The 18,100-nt window shown below is 38.1% G+C and overlaps 2 protein-coding genes across 3 annotated transcripts in view; one reads left to right on the top strand and one right to left on the bottom strand.

Moving 5' to 3' along the window:
* Positions 1–7,703: 7,703 nt before the first annotated feature.
* Positions 7,704–11,293, bottom strand: LOC108966031 (UDP-glucuronosyltransferase 2B4-like). Of its 2 annotated transcripts, none has more exons than XM_018928744.1 (2): positions 10,310–11,293; positions 7,704–9,100 (listed from the first exon to the last, which is right to left on the bottom strand). In XM_018928744.1, exons 1-2 carry the CDS (start codon positions 11,005–11,007, stop codon positions 8,026–8,028), a joined length of 1,773 nt encoding a protein of 590 aa, XP_018784289.1. In that variant the 5' UTR covers positions 11,008–11,293; the 3' UTR covers positions 7,704–8,025. The 2 variants fall into 2 exon arrangements, with proteins under 2 accessions (XP_018784289.1, XP_018784290.1); XM_018928745.1 differs by lacking the exon at positions 10,310–11,293 and adding an exon at positions 9,174–10,001.
* A 6,211-nt stretch (positions 11,294–17,504) lies between these two features.
* Positions 17,505–18,100, top strand: part of LOC108966008 — a 108,517-nt gene continuing 107,921 nt past the window's right edge. The window contains exon 1 of the mRNA XM_018928706.1: positions 17,505–17,730. The gene's annotated coding sequence lies outside the window, so the exon portion shown is untranslated. The remainder of the gene's footprint in view (positions 17,731–18,100) is intronic.

Raw genomic sequence — 18,100 nt, 5'->3', positions numbered from 1 at the left:
AATAAGACGTAGAGACAAGAAAAAATAATAAAAAGAAATCAAATAAGAAAATGAAATTAAAAAATTTTGAAAAATTCTAAAATTAAAAAATGGAAAATATTGTATGTTATAAAAATATACAAAAGTTAAAAAAACAACAAAGATAATTCTTCTCTATTTCTGGCTATACCTATTATTAAACATATTTTTGTGGAACCATTCATGCTTCTAAGTCAGAAACAGAGTTTCAAGGGCCCCGGTATCTCTAATTGTCTAATTGTCTAAAGCGAGTTTTGAAACTACAAAAGGTGTTGAGTTTTGCAGATCTTTTCCAGAATACGACGAATTTCTGCTAAATCTATTTCGAAATTGAATGTGTCTTAATAAGTTTAATCTTTTCTGAAAGTCCTATGTTTTTTTTTTAGTAGGAAGATGTCTAGCCCTACGGTGGTCGACGCAGACGGTGGTGTAGTTTAAACGCTTATGGATCGGCCAGAGTTCATCCAAACTTAATCTTAATGTATCTACTACAGAGCTTAGTATCAAAAGTCCATAGATTTTTTGATCTCTGTAGCTCTTCGGTAGTTGTACTTACTTACTTACTCGGTCAGTGGAATCCCGTAGACTGGATTAATCAGCTTTGCTGATTTCCTAAGTGATGTCATGGGTCAGGTTTTAATATCCCACTCTCAATAATTACTAATCATTTAATATTGGAGGCAGCGCCTGTTCTCTTCGCCGACTTGTGAAGTCATATTATTATCTGCTTTCCTAAGTAACGTGTTGCCGAAGTTGAAAATAATGGGTATATGAAATTGTATACCACTGTGCGGTCGCTTGAATTAGCGAGGCGTACGTCTTTTAAGTGACTCTTGTTGCGTTCATTAATTTGCCACAGACGCCAGTGAAGATGACGTTGCTCTTGATGGTTAAAACGCTTCGCTGCCGCCACAAGCAGCCAAAACAAGAAGCTCAACTCAACTACACTTCTCTTGCGCTTTTCAGTCACTTCGGCCACTTTGACCACTATTATGCTGGCCAATTTGGGAATTTCGTAAACTTGCTGAAAAATAGAAACAGAAACAAAAACAAAAGCAACAGCGAAAAAATTAAAAATTTTCCTTGAAATCTCGCTGTTGACCACTTTTGGAAGCAGCTGACCGTTAAGCTGTCGAAGAAGTCAAAGAAGAAGCAGCGCTTGACGAGGCTGCCAAGTCGACAAGTGGCTGTGGATTGTCGGCGAAGGATTTTTATGAGTGCTATTGACACGGATGAAGGTAATGACTGCGTGTGTGAGACTGGTTCTGAGTATGAAGGGCACGGAGCTGCGAAAAGGCGAAGAGGTGTGGTTAGTCGAGGCGGAGATGGATGGAAGTAGCGGACCGTGAACTGCGCTGCTGGAGAGCAAAAGTATTTTGTTAAAATTTTAACAAAACAAGTGCAACAAAAATAATTACAACCAGTTTTTTTCAACCAATTAAAAATGTTCCAAACTCTGCCAACAACAGAGCCAACAGAGACCACAACATAACCCACAGCATTGAAGTAATTTAAATTTACACCTCACTTCGCAGAGAGTGCGACACACACACATTTACGCAAAGTGTTGCTTCAATTTATGGGTAAACTAAAGTGTTTCTTAATACATTTTCTTAAATTTTCTAAAGAATTTTGGAATATCGAAATATAAGCTCCAAAATCTCGAAACCTGATCGCATGAATTACAAAAATATTAAAATTTTAGTCGTCAGATTTAGTTAGCTTCTCTAAATCTTCCAGATTCCGAAACTTATCAAATTTAAGTTATTAAATTTTAAGATTTGAGGATGACGAAACTAATAATTTCAAAACTCTCAAAATGTTTTCGAATCTCTTTGAAATCCGTTAATATCATTTAGTATAAAATATTAAATTTTTAAGTATTAGTCTTCAATAAATATTCAGGATCACGAAACTAATAATTTCAAAACTGCAAATTGTTTTCGGGATCCCGAACTTGATGTTTCGAAATTCCGAAATCCGTCAATACCGTTAATTCTCAAAAGTATTAAATTTTAAATTTTAGTCTTTACTAAATATTCGGAATCCCGAAACCCTTTTTTCCAATCCCGAAAGTCGAAAATGTTTTACTATTTCGAGATGGAGTATTTGTCCACACGCGCACGCATAATTTTCCAATCAAAACTCATTGCACCTTAATGTATGCAACGATATGCGGAGCGCAGGGTTGCATTTCGACACAATTGCGGCTGGCAGTACTGTACTTTTCGTTCGCTGTGGCTGCCGAAATTATGTAGCGTAAAAATTAATTGCCCGCATACGCCAACGCATAAACCAAAGCGAAATGAAACAGAAAACAACAAAAACAAAAGTACAAAAACAACGCATAAATTCGGTAAATAGCAACAACAGCAATTAATGCCACAAATAAATTCACACAGTTAACGGCGTAACAAGCGCGTCGATTTGGAGCGAATCTGTGCGCGATTTTTTATGGTGTTGAGAGGCACCTAAATGTAGGCAACAAGCGAAATTAATTGCATCAACCAGTTAGCGAGCGGCGAGTGCCGGCGACGACAAAACAACTCGACGTGAATGAAAGTGCAAAAATTGCACATCCATCTAACTGTACAATCACAATAGTTTCGTGACCCGCCGCTTCGGTGCAGCATCCTCTAAACGTGCCACCGTCGTCTTAAAAGTCTTAAAATAGCGCTGCCGGCATATAAATTTCACACTTAAAAAGAGTTTACAACGACATTTGTTAAAGGCATTCTGTTTTGGTCTCGTCAGCTTTATTGCACTTTGCTGAGTTCGGCGTGATTTTCCGTTTCTTCTTCTTCTTGTGTTTTCGTTTATTTGTGCTTTGAAACCCAAAACAAGATATCGGTTATAAATCTTGGCTTTCCGACACCATTCATCTAAAGAATATGCGCATGGCATTCCAATGGCTATCTAAAAACCGACCCGACAGGTTTTCTAGCATTCGAAGTCCAAGTAAGATTCATTTACTTAGCTGAAAATGTTTAAAAACTCATCCAAAAACTCAAACCCTGACGAGCCGAAAGCTACTATTAGAAGAAACTACTTTCGCAAATCAAAACTAAAAGAATCACCATAAGACGCATCCTAGAGTAAAATTTGCATTAAAATCAGATCGGAACAGAGATGCCAGAATTGCTTACTACCAATTTTCAAATAGAAACTTCGTTTACTATTTGTCATGATATATTCGGAAAGTAATTCAGCTTAAAACGCTAATCGAGAGTTTTGAATTGCCGATACCAGAACTGAGGTTATAAAAAACTGGAACTGCTACAACAATCTGTGTGCTGCTGAGTTAGATCGTAGTTTTGCAGAGCTTCAGTACCCACCAAGTATAGTTACTGATTACCAAAAGCTTGCTTTATTCGTGTTTTCAGCAGCTTTGCAATGACGCTTAACTTTTGAACAGTTACAAAAGTCGATAAGCGTTTTAGTCTCTGGTGCAAACACGAAATTCTACGCTCTGTCCTTGTAATGTTAATACTCGGCATTCACCGCCGCCACTCATCTTCGAACATCAAAACTATCCACACCTCTCCTAGCTTGCCCTGTTTAGGCTGTTCGCCATCTCTATTTGACCAGCAGCTGACTCGTGCCCCACTGGGCATACAACTTTTCGTGTTGAGTTGCCACAGCAGCTGTGGCAGACAAATTCTCATTTTCGCATTCGTACGTGTCCGGCGGGCTGGACTGCCGGCGCCACTGCTGACTCAACTGCGGGTGAGATATCGGTCCCAGCACATCAACACTTCAAGTGACAGCAATACTCAGTTTTTTCACTTTCTGATTTCTTTTTTTCCCAGTATTAAGACTGCGTATTAGCGGCCAAATGGCCTCCTCACTTCCGGTCACGTATAACGGATTCACTTGCGTTGCATGTGAAGGCCAAAAAGCACGTGCGGATAGTCGTTTGCGGCCAAATATTCTAGTGAATGGCGAGTGTGTTAACGACCGAAGAGGAAAAGAAAATGCATTAAAGGCAAACTAGAAAAGTAATACAAATATTTATGAAACTCTGCAAAGTTATCAAAAATTTGGTTTCCTCTTTAAGTCGAGGGATTTTGAGTAATACTGAGTTTCATTTTATAGCACTAGGATTAATGAAAATCTTCATTATTGGCTAGTTTTATGCGCTCAACGTGCTTTCAGCTCATCTAAACTTTTATCGAAGAAACAATGAACGAGTAAAAACTACTGGCACACAGGTAGTGGAAACCAGATGGCAATATTGTCTAGCTTAGACAACTTCCAAAGTTGTATTTAACAAATAGTCGAACTCGATTCTATGTCAGATATGGGCTAAGGCTTGAAATTGACTGGTCTCCTTGGGGATAATAATGAAGTTTCAAGATGTTATTTTAGTATTGCTTGGAAAGGATCCGAAAATTTTAATGTCCATTAAGAATTTGCTTGACTGTTCGGTTAGCAAATCGATGTCGAGAATATCTTACACGCTCTCAAAAGTTAGAACTAAAAAAAAAAAAACTGAACGACGCTTTCTTCTTCCAAAATGTAGATAATACTTGTTGGAATTTCGGCGGATCCAATTTGTATGTAACCGATTTTTTTGACCATGTAACTCCACATTAATAATATGCTCAGTTTTTAAATCGTCCGCCGATTTTTGTGAAATACGAATTTAGCAATGTAGCCGGCTTTCAATCACGGTGTTAAGTCTAAGGTGTCATAACCAAGGATTTTTTGTTAGCTATTTCTGAACTTTAGGTCTATTAAATTTTTATTGTGCTACGAACTAGATATATTAACTCAGTGAGCCAAGCCAAAATTGTACCAATCATGTGTTTTTCATGTCCAAGACAGCAGTTTCCAATAAAATAATTTCTAAACATAAGGCTTTACGGGTGTATAACTTAATTTAGTAATTTTCGTCGCACAGATTCAGCTATTTTGGCGTTAAAAAGCGTCCAAGCCATACTGCATTTGTCATTAACATTAAATTTGGACCTACCTACTTATGAATTAATGACATTGCTGGTGCAAATAATAAATTAAATGAGAAGGGAACTCTTAGAGTTCTTAAATATGGTGTTGGGTGGGTTTTCGATGCATAACCTCACTTCCTAACTAATTACTTAAGTTTTCTAATACTCTGAACCTCGTAAATTACTTGAAAATTAAAAAAAAGGGAATAGAAATATACTTCCAAGGCATAAAATCTTAGACTAGACTATACTAAAATATAAAAATAAGAATTGTACTCACATACTTTCCTCTCTCGGCAGCCATAAACACTTCCTCGCTGCACTCATTACCGTTCGGATGCACCCATACATACGCATAGTCATATAAATCAACTTAAAACACTTCATGCCGTTATAGTCAGTTGTACCAATAATGAAGTAGTTTTTTGCCAAATTAGTCAGCTTCTGCTCCGACCTGCTTCGCTACTCATAATCACCTTTTGCTTCTTGCAAGACTTCGAAGTGTGTCTGGGGTGCTTTGGATACATACTTTGTTGCCGTGCGCCAAGTGCCGAGTGTCTCGCAAAACTTTGCTTGACTTATTGCATTTTCGAGTCACTTTTAATTGCATTTGTCGTACAAGAACGGTGTGATAAACAGCCTGCAAACAAAAACGGAATCAAAAAATAACATTAAAATGTGGAGTTGCAAGAAAAGTGAAATGGCGGGTTATGAAGTGCAATAAACAAGCTGGTAAGTGAATTCTTATTTATAGTACAATGCTACAGTTATCTAAGTTTTGTTGCACAAATGGCAGTTGCGCCGTAATTTGTATTTAATGAGCGGTAAAAACGCCAGCAGTTGAAGCGAACACTCGTTAAATCGTTTTTACTACAGTTAATGGCGTGTAAGAGATGCCGGGAGAAGTGATAAGTGACGCAGACTAAGTGAATGCCGCATGTGGCAAGTGGACTGCAATTAGGCGGTTAGTGGCTGCTTTCAAAAGAGTAATGGAAAAGATTTACATTTGAAAAAAAAAAAAATATTTTTTAAACTAAAAAAATTAAAAAAAAAGAAAATAAAAATTTAAAATAAAAAAAATTTATATACAAAATTAAAAAAACAAAAACAAAAAATTTTTGAAAATAAAAAAATTTCAAAAATAAACGAATTTTGAAAATAAAAGTTTTTGAAAATAAAAACGTTTTGCAAACAAAAACGTTTTGCAAAAAATTTTAAAATAGAAAAAATTGCGGAAATAAAAAAAATTTTGAAAAGAAAAGTTTTTGAAAATAAAAAAGTTTTGCAAATAAAAAAAAATTTTAAATGAACGAATTTTGAAAATAAAAACATTTCGAAAGTAAACACATTTCAAAAATAAAAAATTTTGAAAACAAAAAAATTTAAAAATAAAAAAAATTTTAAAATAAAAATGTTTGAATACATTTTTTTCGTTGATATAAATTATACAAGCACGATTTCTATAGAGAATATCCAAAGAGAGGTATGCTTTTATTTTCTCTCTCTCTCTTTCAAATGGAAACATGTTTTAAGCGAGCTCAAGGTAGAGCAAATTAAGATAACAGGTCAATTGAAGGACAAGGCGAGGACAAGCTAGGGATTAAGCGAGTAGCCAACATACCTTTCAAGGCACTGAAGTTCTCATATTGAGTAGCTAAGATTTGAGAAGATATACTAAGATTTCGACTATTATTAGTTAAGTTTTAACTTATTTGTAACAAAAAATTTTGGCAGGTTTTTACTTTAAAAATTTTCAAGTGTAAATTTTTCGTTCCTTTCCAGCACTTTTGCGCCAATATTTTTCCATAAATTGTTTGCCATCAATCTATTTCCTAATATTTTCGAACTTTGATTCAATTTGCATCTTTGTTGATTGCTTCTCAAATCAAACACTTCTAGTTAGAAAAATGATTTGCATAGCGAAAAACTTTAATTACTTCCTTATGTCTGAATCTTTGACAAGCGGCGCTTTCTTTTTTTTTTTTGGAAACGTAAAGTATTTGTTATTCAAAAAATTTAGATATTTTAAATGCATTTTTAAGCGGCTGATGGTAGCAAGAAGATAAAAAACTAATCAAAAAGCACAATTCAGAGCTTACTCCCTCCTAAAGCCTAGTACAAGATAATTTTCAGGTATCAAACCCTGTTTATTCGAGTAATGAAGAGCTTTAATTTATATTCTTTGAAAAAAATTACACAATTTTATAGTTAAATTATAATAAAAAAAAATTGCATAAAAAATACAGCATACGAAATGTAAGAAAAGAAATTTTTTTTTTCATATTTAAAATAATTTTTTTTATAAATTCTATACAAATAAAACAAGCGCGTGTCCGTTCGTCTGTCCTTCGTTCGTTTGAAGTCTTTATTGGAAACCAACGATTTCTTACAAGTTTCATTAACGTTCAATATACATATTATAATAATTTGATAGAAAACAAATAAATAGCATAATTTTTGATATTTTTTTTAATTAACACAAAAACATTTTTAAAAATATTTTATATAATAACAAACACATTTTATACAATTTTTTTTACATAAAACAACACAAAAAAGTTTTCCTTGCATTGCGCTAAAAATAAATATTAAATTTAAATATATATTTTTAATTATTTTGTTGCTTTGGTTCATAATATACATTTTTTCTTTTAAATTTTATGCACACAATAAAATATGTTTACGGTTTTTCGTCTACGCTAAACTTTTTTATAACTGTCTAAGGCTAAGCACATATTGAAGCTCAAGCGAAGTACACAATACTGAAAGAGCGAGGACACACAACACTACGCGAGTTGCATAGTTAAATATACTTTCCTGTTCGTTAATTTTTTCCGTTACTCAGCACTCTACACCGCTATGTGCTTAGCCTTAATGATAACTTGACTGCTTTTCTTATAGAACACCCAAAATTAATTTTTCCGTCCGTCATTTTGCAACACCAGCGACTTTAGGCAAGCGTTCAGTTCAATGCGTGCGTCAAGTCCATTTGTCAAGACCTACTACTCTTTCGTGTAACTTTATAAGTGTGTAGTAGTGTTACTATCTTCCGTACTGTCTAGCGTTTGCGTCGTCCGGCAAATTTTCGCTGACGTGCCGTTTTACCGAGCACCACTCTCGGCGCATCCGGATCTTTAACAGTCTGAGGACGTATTTGACATTCACGCGCCGCATCCACCACAGCTTCATCGTAACGTATGTTTGAATATTTCTCTATCACTATTTCGTAATCGTTTCCAAAAAGATATGTACGCAGAAATTTACGAATATTGCCCAACATACGACCAGTTAGGCAACGCCATAAGAAACCGCGAAACTTCCAGATCAGGAATATGGTAGAAAAAGTAAAAATAACCAAATCCAGTCCGAGCATTTGTAGTTGTGTCATTTCGGCGGCCGGCGAACGCATATGTGGCGTGCCTCTATAGCGCAACACATAGTTCACCCAATAGAGTACTGTTTCCCGCGGCGTCAACTGGCGATCGCGATATAGGAGCGAGTAAAGGGCCGCACGCTCCTGATATGACTGATCGTTGAGCATGCTAAAGAGCTTGCTTCGAATTTCATTCGTATTTGTGTTGTAGGCGTCAATGCGTTGTGCGAGCTTGAATTGTGCTAGAAACTTGACGTTACCTACTAGTTCGCTCGAGTAGGTCACGCCCAACATGGGCACAGCATGATATTGGCCCTCCCCTAAGCTGCTCATACTGCCGTGTGTTATGAAGAGCTTCACTTTCTTCTGCGCTAAAATATCGTTCTGTGGCATCCAGCGCGTGTAAAGTATTTTCGATCCTTGTCGCGGCTTGCTACAATGCGACCAACGCCATAGTACGTAGCGTTGTGATTCGACGAGCACTTCGTGCAATGAATCGAGCAGCGCTCTGGGCAAGTCAGTGCAATTGACACCCTTACCGAGATTGATATAAATAACACCGTCTTCGGCTTTGTTTATATGGTCGGCTATGTGTTGCGGCAAAGGAATGCGACGTTCTGGTATTTGTATGCCACCAATCTCCACCATCGTCGGCACATTTGGGCGTATGGGTCCCTGAGTGAAATGATTATTGGTGAAGACCAATGAAATATTGCGACGCACATCGTCCATTCTGATATTCCGGCAGTTGAAGTGTAAACTGAAATGTAGAAGAGTTCATAAGGACGAATGATATAACCGCGAATTGTCAAGGAAGCAGCAGAAACACATACTTCGAACTACTGTGTAGGCGGTAGAAAACTTCGTGTCCGCCGCCGATTAACCCCTCAATGAACTTATCGATAATCATATTTATTAAACGTGTTAGATAGGAATTCGATATTAAACGGCTCTCGGCGAATTCGGATGTCAAGTAGCCCTCCTCGCGCGGATTACCCACCTCCCAATTGGTTATGAACGAGGGAGGCGTTTCGGTGGTCAATATAATGGGCGTTTTAAAGCAGCCGGCAAGCATCAAATGTCTGAGATTGAAGTAATACGCCAAAATGACCAAATTAAATGTTCCTGGTGGATACGCGTCCAAAAGCCCCGCATAATATCTGCCCAGTTCGGCAAACTGCTGCCACTGATAGTACAATTTCATAAACCGATTGGAGGGCTCGTATGTTTCAGCCGAGGACTCGGTTTTAGCCAAGCGTACGTATTTGAAATTGGAATGTTGAAAGGGTGAGGGTATCGGCAAGACACCAACAACCGTAACATCGTGATACCGCGCGAGAAAGTCCGCCAAACGCAGGTGATAGCGAAATGCCTCCAAATTGTAGGTCGCAAAGAGGCATAAGATGCTTCCATGAACACTCGACGTGTGTCGTTGGAAGGCGTTGCACCTATTGAGCAACACAGTCAGTAGTAGGCCGAGCTGACAGTATAAGAGGCATGTACGCATTTTCGTAAGAAATTTTGCGTGTTTAAAAGTGCCACAAAAGTTTTGCGAAAATATTTGTGAAAATACAGCGCAAACTGCAGTTAAAACTAAACTGAAGCGGAGCTGACAGTTCTTATACAGTACAGTTAATTGGGAAGAGTGGCTCAACAGTTATAGCAGTGTGACAAGGACTGAGCTGAGAGCTTATTCCAAAAGCAGAGTCGGCCGTACAAAGAAGCACAGAGAGCGGGAGAGGCTTCAGCTGATCCTACACTGAGCTGAATGAGGTTTACATCTCTCCGCGCTTAATAGCTCTCTAAGCGAGCAAAATCTTTTGAAATACGGAAGTCATATGGCAATCGATTTCCTACTGGGTGGTCATTGTCGTAGCACATAGCCCACTGTAAACGCGAAAATGACAAGCGACTTCATGCGACTTTCAATCTAACATTTACACTTTAACATAACTATGCTTTGACTCACCAAAAATATCCCTCATTTTCTTGGTCCAATACGCGCGAAAAATACGTACGCTCCCAAAGAACAATCCAAAAATTAAACCAACTGTCAAACAAATTCATTGGCTGTGCGAATGGCGTTAGCGCTGAAGGCACATAGCTGCCCTCTGCGGGATTGCCCACCAATCGATTGATCCAAAACGCCGGCCCCGTCGTTATCGAAATGATTATCGGGCACTTGTATAGTGATGCAAGTCCCATTTGGAAATCGTTTAGGAAATAACCGAATATCAAAAGATCAAAATCACTTTCTTTCGCGTGTTTTATCCAATCTTTCATCAGCGGTTGCGACAGCGCCATATCGGACAGCAGCAGCGTATTACTCAGCATCTTAAGGAAGTCCCAATATGCAGTACGATTTCTCCATTCGAAGGGTCGCAGCTTGCCCAATTGCTCGCTAGGAAGTTCGATTTGTATGTAGCGATATGGCGCTCTCGGTCTTGCATTCTCTATCGTACCGATGACCGTCACATTGTGGCCAGTTCTGGCGATCAGCTCAGCGATGCGACAATGGTGGAAAAGCGTCGTTGTAGAAAATGTTGGAAAGAAGCCGAGTATGTTTGCGGAGCTGATGAGCGTGGGCAGCCAGCAAGCGGTCAGAAGCAGGAAAGCGCAAGTGAAGACTTTAGCGGTGTGCGGTGTGTTGTTGTCAAGCATAGGCATTTCTTTGTTTTTTTTTTTTACAGCTGCACTTAATTAGGTTTTAGTGAGTACTGAATATTTAGTTGAATGCTGTAGCGATCGTGCTGTTTGTAGTCAGTGTGGGAGGTGAGAGCAGAATAGCGCAGAGAGAGACAGCTGAGCTCAGTCGAAAGATAAGTTTGCGCTGAATATCGATCATGTAGGGTTTATTGATGGTGTGTCTGTACGCGCGAAGAAATTATTGGTCCACAATTTCTCCCGATATTTCAACAAAATAACGATAAATTAATGTTAGCAAAAAAAAAAAATATATATATTTGTATATATATTTATTTATAAAGCCAACGGGTTCAAATAAACGGCGGATAACAAATTTTTACGGGAACGAGCTTGTATTGAGTATGTGCGTTTCTTTCTCTCCCTTTAGATCTATCAATTTCTGTCAGTCTTTGTCAAACAGAGTTGCCAGATATTGTGGTCAGCGGAAGTTGAGAACATAATCGAGAATTTACAAATGCCATAATACTCCGAAGGTGCAAGGTCAGGGCTATATGGTGGACGCATCAAAACTTCCCAGCCAAGCTCGCCCAGTTTTTGCCGAGTAATCAAAGAAGTGTGTGGTCTAGCGTGCTTCTGATGGAAGACGAAACCCTTTCTGTTGATCATTTCTGACCGTTTTTTTCGATTGCTTGCTTCAATCTCATCATTTGTTGACAGTAAAATGTAGAATGAATCGTTCGACCAGGCTGGAGCAGCTCATAGTGGATGATTCCTTTCCAAACCCACCAAACAGTCAGCACAACCTTTTGAGGCGTCAATACTGGCTTTGGGGCCATTTGTGGAGCTTCACCACGCTTCGACCATGATCTTTTTCGCACACTATTTTCGTATTTGCAACGACATTTCTTCACAAAATACGAGAAGACTTTTTCGACTACCAAATATTATATTTTAGAATTGCGTTTTCGTTTAAAACCCATCAATAATTTTTTTAGTTAATTTTTAAACTCAAAATGCAACATTGGTAGGTCAACAAAAACAACACTCCTTTTCACAAGGGACTAGTCGACAAGTGCGACGTCTAAATAGCAAACAAAGGGTATAAAAAGTAAAGCACAAAAAAAAAAAAAAAATGAAGCACAAATAACCGTTGGACAGCAGCCATTCGCATTAGCCGCTGAGAGCAGCGCAAGAAGGTAAGTGTCATCAATCAGACTGGAAAAGTAATGCAGCTACATAGGTACTTTAAAATACCAATAAAGCGGAGAAAGAGAAATGCAGAACGACAACAGATGCGAGAGAAATATGGAAAGGTGATAATTTCCTAGAGATCCAACTAAAAAGTGTGAAAAACACAGGAATATTCAAAGCGTAGAATGAGAGTCCAAGTAAAGTCAGCTGTGAGCTGAGCGGCTTGACTTTGCGATGGAAATTGAATTGTGCACGAAAGTGAGGAATAGAAAAAAGAAAAAGAATGAAAAAAAAACACAAGAATGTAACAAATGCATTGAACAACAACAAAAATAAGAAAAACTATGTACGAACAGCCAACAATGCTGAAAGCGATAAGCGCACAAGACAAAGCGCTGAGTGGACAGCAGCTGTCAGGCGGTGGCAATTTGAGGCTGCACACCTGCTGCGCACACACGAGCATACAAAAAAACTACATATGGAATAACTCATGTGCGGTTAGATGACTTCAGGCGAGTAGTAAAAATTACAAAAAAAAAATTAAAAACAAAATCGCCAATGCAAAAAGTTTTAATATAAAAATTGCCAAAAAAATTTGAAAGTAAAAAATGCCCAAAAATTTTTACATAAAAATTGTAAAAAAAAGATAAAATAAAAATTGTAAAAAAAATTTAAAAAATGTAAGAAAAAAATTAAAAGAAAATTGCAAAGTGAAAAATTTAGAAAAATTTTAAAATAAAAAATGACAATTTTGATATAAAAATTTTAAAATAAAAAAAGCAAAAAAATGCAAAATAAACAATGCAAAAAAATTGTTAAAATAAAAATAGCAAAGGCAACTGAAAAAAAATTCAACAAAATAAAAAAACACTAAGAAAAAGAGTTAAAGCGGAAAATCCTGTTTGGCGTTCCTTTTTTATTTCTTGTTTTTCAAAACTGCAACAGTATAGCCCGGCGTCCAACAGTTTTTGCTTCAATATCAAATGTGAGAAAAGTGAAAATAGACAAAAATCACATAGCAATGGTCCACGGGGAGCAGGCGGCGCTAGTATGCGTTTGCAGCAAATGTTGCATGCCACAGTGAAACTGGTGACAGTAGCAATTGATGTTGCTGTTTAGGCGAGCACAAGTTGTATGGCATTCCATAAAAAGTGATATTGACCATATATGAAGGCAATGGCATGGCAGAAACAAGCAAGCTATTCGCCGAGAAAAAATATGGAAGTTGTTATTTTTTACGAAGCAAATACTATTAAATGCATGTGCGCAGAGCTTCTGACAAATGGAAAAAAGAAAGAAAATATTACTGAAAAAAATTGTAAAATAAATTTTAAGCAATTCAAGATATTTTTTCAAATAAACTAGTTTTTCATACATAAACTTGATTTTGATTGCAAAGTTTGTATGGCACCTATATGCTATGGTGGTCTGATCTAAACCATTTCTTCGGAGATTGTGCTACTGCCTTAGACAATAATCGATGGCAGATTTCGTGAAGATATTTTGTCAGATGGAAAAGCTCTACATACATGCACTTGGTTCCGACCCATCAGTTTGTATGACAGTTATATGCTATAGCAGGTATCGATATCGACGGTTCCGACAAATGAGCTGCTTTTTGAGAAGAAAAACACATGTGCAAAATTTCAGATCGATATTTCAAAAATTGAGGATAGTTCGCTTATATAAAAACGGACGGACCGAGGGACTTCGTAAATTAGGTCGCAGCGCTTCAGGAAACAGCATTTGAGATCAAACCGACATGTATTACTAATATTAGCCTGTAAAGATATCTAATTATACATTAATATGTCATCTTAACAGCTGGAAATAAATAAGTATCCATTAAAGACATATTTGCTACTTCGAGGCTTTTGGAGTCAGTTTGACCAATATCTACTCCTTTTTTTTCTAGATATTATTATAGTTTATAGTTGGTATACTTTTGAGTATAAAAAACTGATTCCTGTTATTAATCTTTCTAACCCACCGGATCGAATAGCACGAAAAAGGAAACTCAACTCTTCTTAGAGCTTGTCTAATAGTTTGCAAACACCTCCACGTTGAGCTTAAAATCTTAGGTTTAAATCGAAAGTACTCAACTATTCTTCGAACTCGATTGCAGAAGAAACTTTCAACGGGATTTAGACGTTAGAATGTACCACTCATAACTCGTAACTGAAACAGTCTAATACTTAGCAGAACGCATCAATCTAGTGATCTTCAGCTAATACGACACACACCTGTCTCATTCTGCTAAGAAACCTCATCACACACTTGAAGCTACAAAACAATTTGTCTTTCCTCTTGACACCATTATCTCTCATGCGTGCGATTAGATGAATACGTATAGAAGACGCAAAAAAGACTTTCAATGGAAACGCACATAACCTCACATTACACGGATAGCTGGTGCGCATTGCGCGCCCGGTCATTTGGAGTGAAATTGCGAAAGCAGTCGTAAATCTTAATAAAGTCGCTGTGAGCCAACGATGTGTAGCAGCAAATGTGCCGCGGCGTCGCCGGTGCTTGTGGCGGCCAGTAAGGCAAGACGGGTGGACAATTTAGTAAAGCGAGAAAGCGACGGAGCTCAATTGACAAAGGGAGCGACAAAAACCGTAGCTGAGCAGGGCAGTTAGACTTGGCGACGACAACGACGACGATGCTGCTCCAAAGGCAATTGTGGTTTGGCGGTTTGTTACCAGCGTGGCGCCAAAGCAGTCAAGCACACAGATTGGCTACGAAGACTGTGACAAAAGAGAGTAGGTGGAAGACACAGCGCGTCGAGTTGGCCACCGCTAAGCAAAGCCGGTCAAGCAGGTCGGACCATGCGCTGGCTTAATGTTTTTTGCCAGTACGTACAGTATGTGAGCTTCTAAGCAACCAACGAGCCTACCAGACGGCTTCTTCAGCAACAACAGCAATGCGTGGTACGGCCTAGTAGCTGCGGAGCGTGACAGATTCAAAGTTTTAATCGCATTAGAAATGCTTAATATTGAAAAGATACTATATTTAAAGTTGTTGATCTAGCCAAGCATATACAAGGCAAGCCACTTCGGGCGCTGTCGCCAGTCACGAAAGCCCGTAATTCACAAATTTGTAATTTCACACTTCTACGCCTCAACGCACGGCCGTGAAGAGCACATTCACTCAAACAAGCTTAGCAGTGCGTACTTGGCTGCTTATGAACTTATGGTTTAACAAGTTTATGGCTTGCTGAGCTTAGTGTATGGCTGGCGTGTACTCGGCTTTGTTAAGAACCGTTTATTATTGCCAACTTCTTACTTCAAATGGCGGCAGGCGAGTGCTTTGCTTAAGCCATAAACTGAAAGTTGTATTTAATGAGACTTGGATGAGTGGATTAGGGTGGCGGACGCCAAAGAAGCCAAAATGAAGACCGCACACAGCTGTGTAACGCAGCAAAGCTATATGCAAAGAAGAAACAAAACCTAAAAGCACGCCAAAACAATAAAAACAAGCGGAACTGTGGTGTCGACTTCGCTTTGGACTCGTGTGTGCATGTGGTGGGCCCTCGAAAAGCCGGCTACCAATTTTGTTTTGCTCACGTCGTTCCGGCAAACAAACAACAAATGACGCAGACGCAGAAACCGAGCTAACGTCGGCGGTCGGCGGTTGAGCTGAGGTGAATTATGAAAGTTAAAACAGAGCTGCAAAAGCAGACAGGCATATCGTGCCTCTCACTAAGGGTGCTACGAAAGGGAATATGTATTTGTAAGGAGATAGAAAGCAAAAGAAGTAAAGGGACCTCGGTATACTGAGTATTTGGCTACTACTAGGAAGACCACAGTTTCAAACTTGACATAAGCACGAAATATAGATATTTATTTTAGATGACAGAGACAGAGAGGTTCCTAAGCCTCTGAATATACAGTTGTTATAAAAAAGTGTAAATCCTTCCTATTTTCGCCGACGATTTTAAAATAGAAAAAGCCTCTAAATGTCGAATAATTTCTTGTAAATTGGGAAAGAAGCTGCACAAAACTTCTAGCAGAGGCGTAAGCGTCTTTTATATAGATTTTTCCAGTTACTAGAGCTCTGCGGCAAACACAAACAGTCCTTACAAGTGAATGTCATGTACCGTTTCAAATCCGTTCCAACAAAACTATTTTGAGAATAGCTCAGTTATATTCATCAACCTATTGGAAACCCAAAAAAATCAACAAGTACTTCCCATTTTTATCGTTTACTTGATAATTTACTATTCAGCTTCTGAACTTTATCTGAAACTTTCGAACTTTTGCCAAACCAATAGAGCTTTATAGCCTTAATTGATCAATTAACTCCGGTGTGAAAAAGCTTATAGGTGGTGCTTCGAACTCTTTAAATGGTTTAATAAGATATAGATATAAGAACCGCGAATCCAAAATCCAAAACATCCAGATTGACACTAAATTTTTTGAAGATTCTCCGAAAAATCTAGGTTTCAACAAGGAAATTTGTATATTTTCAGTAAAACAATTGAGTCTTCAAATAAGAAGAATCGTATTTTTGAGCGAAATATAATGGACGAGTACATGTATTCAACGAGATAAGAAAATGTGAAGTGAGTTTTCAAATAGGATGGCCCTAAAATTTACCTAACAGTTATCATTGCAGCGGAGAAAGAACAGCGGTCTTCTGAGATCCCTTCCCTCGAGCTGGACCACATTTCAAAGGTTAGGACTACGCTGAGCCCCAAAGAAGAAAAGTATGTGGTCTTAATGATTTTTCACTTGTTTTTAGATTTACCAACAACACAATTTGCATAATATTTGACCGTAGTCTACATACATATGTATTTTCGAGCAGCTTTACCAACACGCCTCATCTTTCGCCAGTGGATCACCCACCCACTACTTCCTACCTGCTTTAATCCCTTCCATTCACCAGTTCGACATATGGAACATGCCTCGGCCGAAACTCCGGCCGCCGTTACGCTTGTTTGCTTGCAGTTGTCATCGATGCTTGTAAAATTGCGGTAGGACAAGAGCGTAAACAATTGTGTGCGTGTGTAGTGAATGGATGAGCAACCCCAAACCCCAACCCCTGAAAAGCAGGCGTGTAGCAGCAAATAAGGGAGCAAAACAGAACGCTGAACATTGCAATTTGCAGCCAAGCCCACGAAGTGAAATGTCAAACTTCGTATCGGCAGGCGTGTGTGGTGTGTTTTGCTTGTAATACAGTGGTGAGTTTTCACTATCAGTAAATTAAAAGCATGCCAGCGTTTAGCGCGTCCTACTATAGTTACCGTTGTGATGGCACAGGAAAAGTGGAAAACATGCAGCAGCAACACGCGTTCGGCCAGTTGGAATCAGTTGTGCGGCAGCTTGCGAGCGTTACGGTTATGTGAAGCGCGAAAAGCGGTGGAAAATTCGTGAAATCATTAGCAATATTATATTAAGTATTTGCGGTGCGGCAGACACGCGTCGCGTAAAGTGTTTAAAGTTGCGCGCTATTGTCAACATAACGGCAGCACTTGTGCGACAATTTGCAGGCAAGTCGGTTGTGTGGTTAGTGGCACAAGTGGAAGTGCGTTTATACAAGTGTCCATGAGTGAGTTGGCAACTTTGATGTGGCAGCGGAACGCAATGCGTTTTTTATTACAATCACATTTTTTGTTTTTGTTGTAATTTCATTTGACGACTTTTTTATGGCGAAACAGCAGCGACAATTTTTTTCATGACATTGCAACTTTGACAAGCGAAAGTTGTTTGGTGCATAAAACAATTATAATATTTTTTGTATCAGCCTGAGTTACGTGCAGGCAATTTAAAAATATTGCGACAGCGTTTTCTTTCGATTTTCAGTACTTAAAAGGTTTTGGTTTTACTTAATAATATATTAGCAAGTTTTGAAATTTTTGTTATTTGTATAAGAAATTAATGATTTTGCATACTAGACATATATATTTAAAAAAATTAAA

Source organism: Bactrocera latifrons, unplaced genomic scaffold (genome assembly GCF_001853355.1).
Source record: "Bactrocera latifrons isolate USDA-ARS-PBARC rearing strain unplaced genomic scaffold, ASM185335v1 scaffold_154, whole genome shotgun sequence".
Lineage (NCBI taxonomy): Eukaryota > Metazoa > Arthropoda > Insecta > Diptera > Tephritidae > Bactrocera > Bactrocera latifrons.
This window is presented reverse-complemented; position numbering and strand designations above follow the sequence as displayed.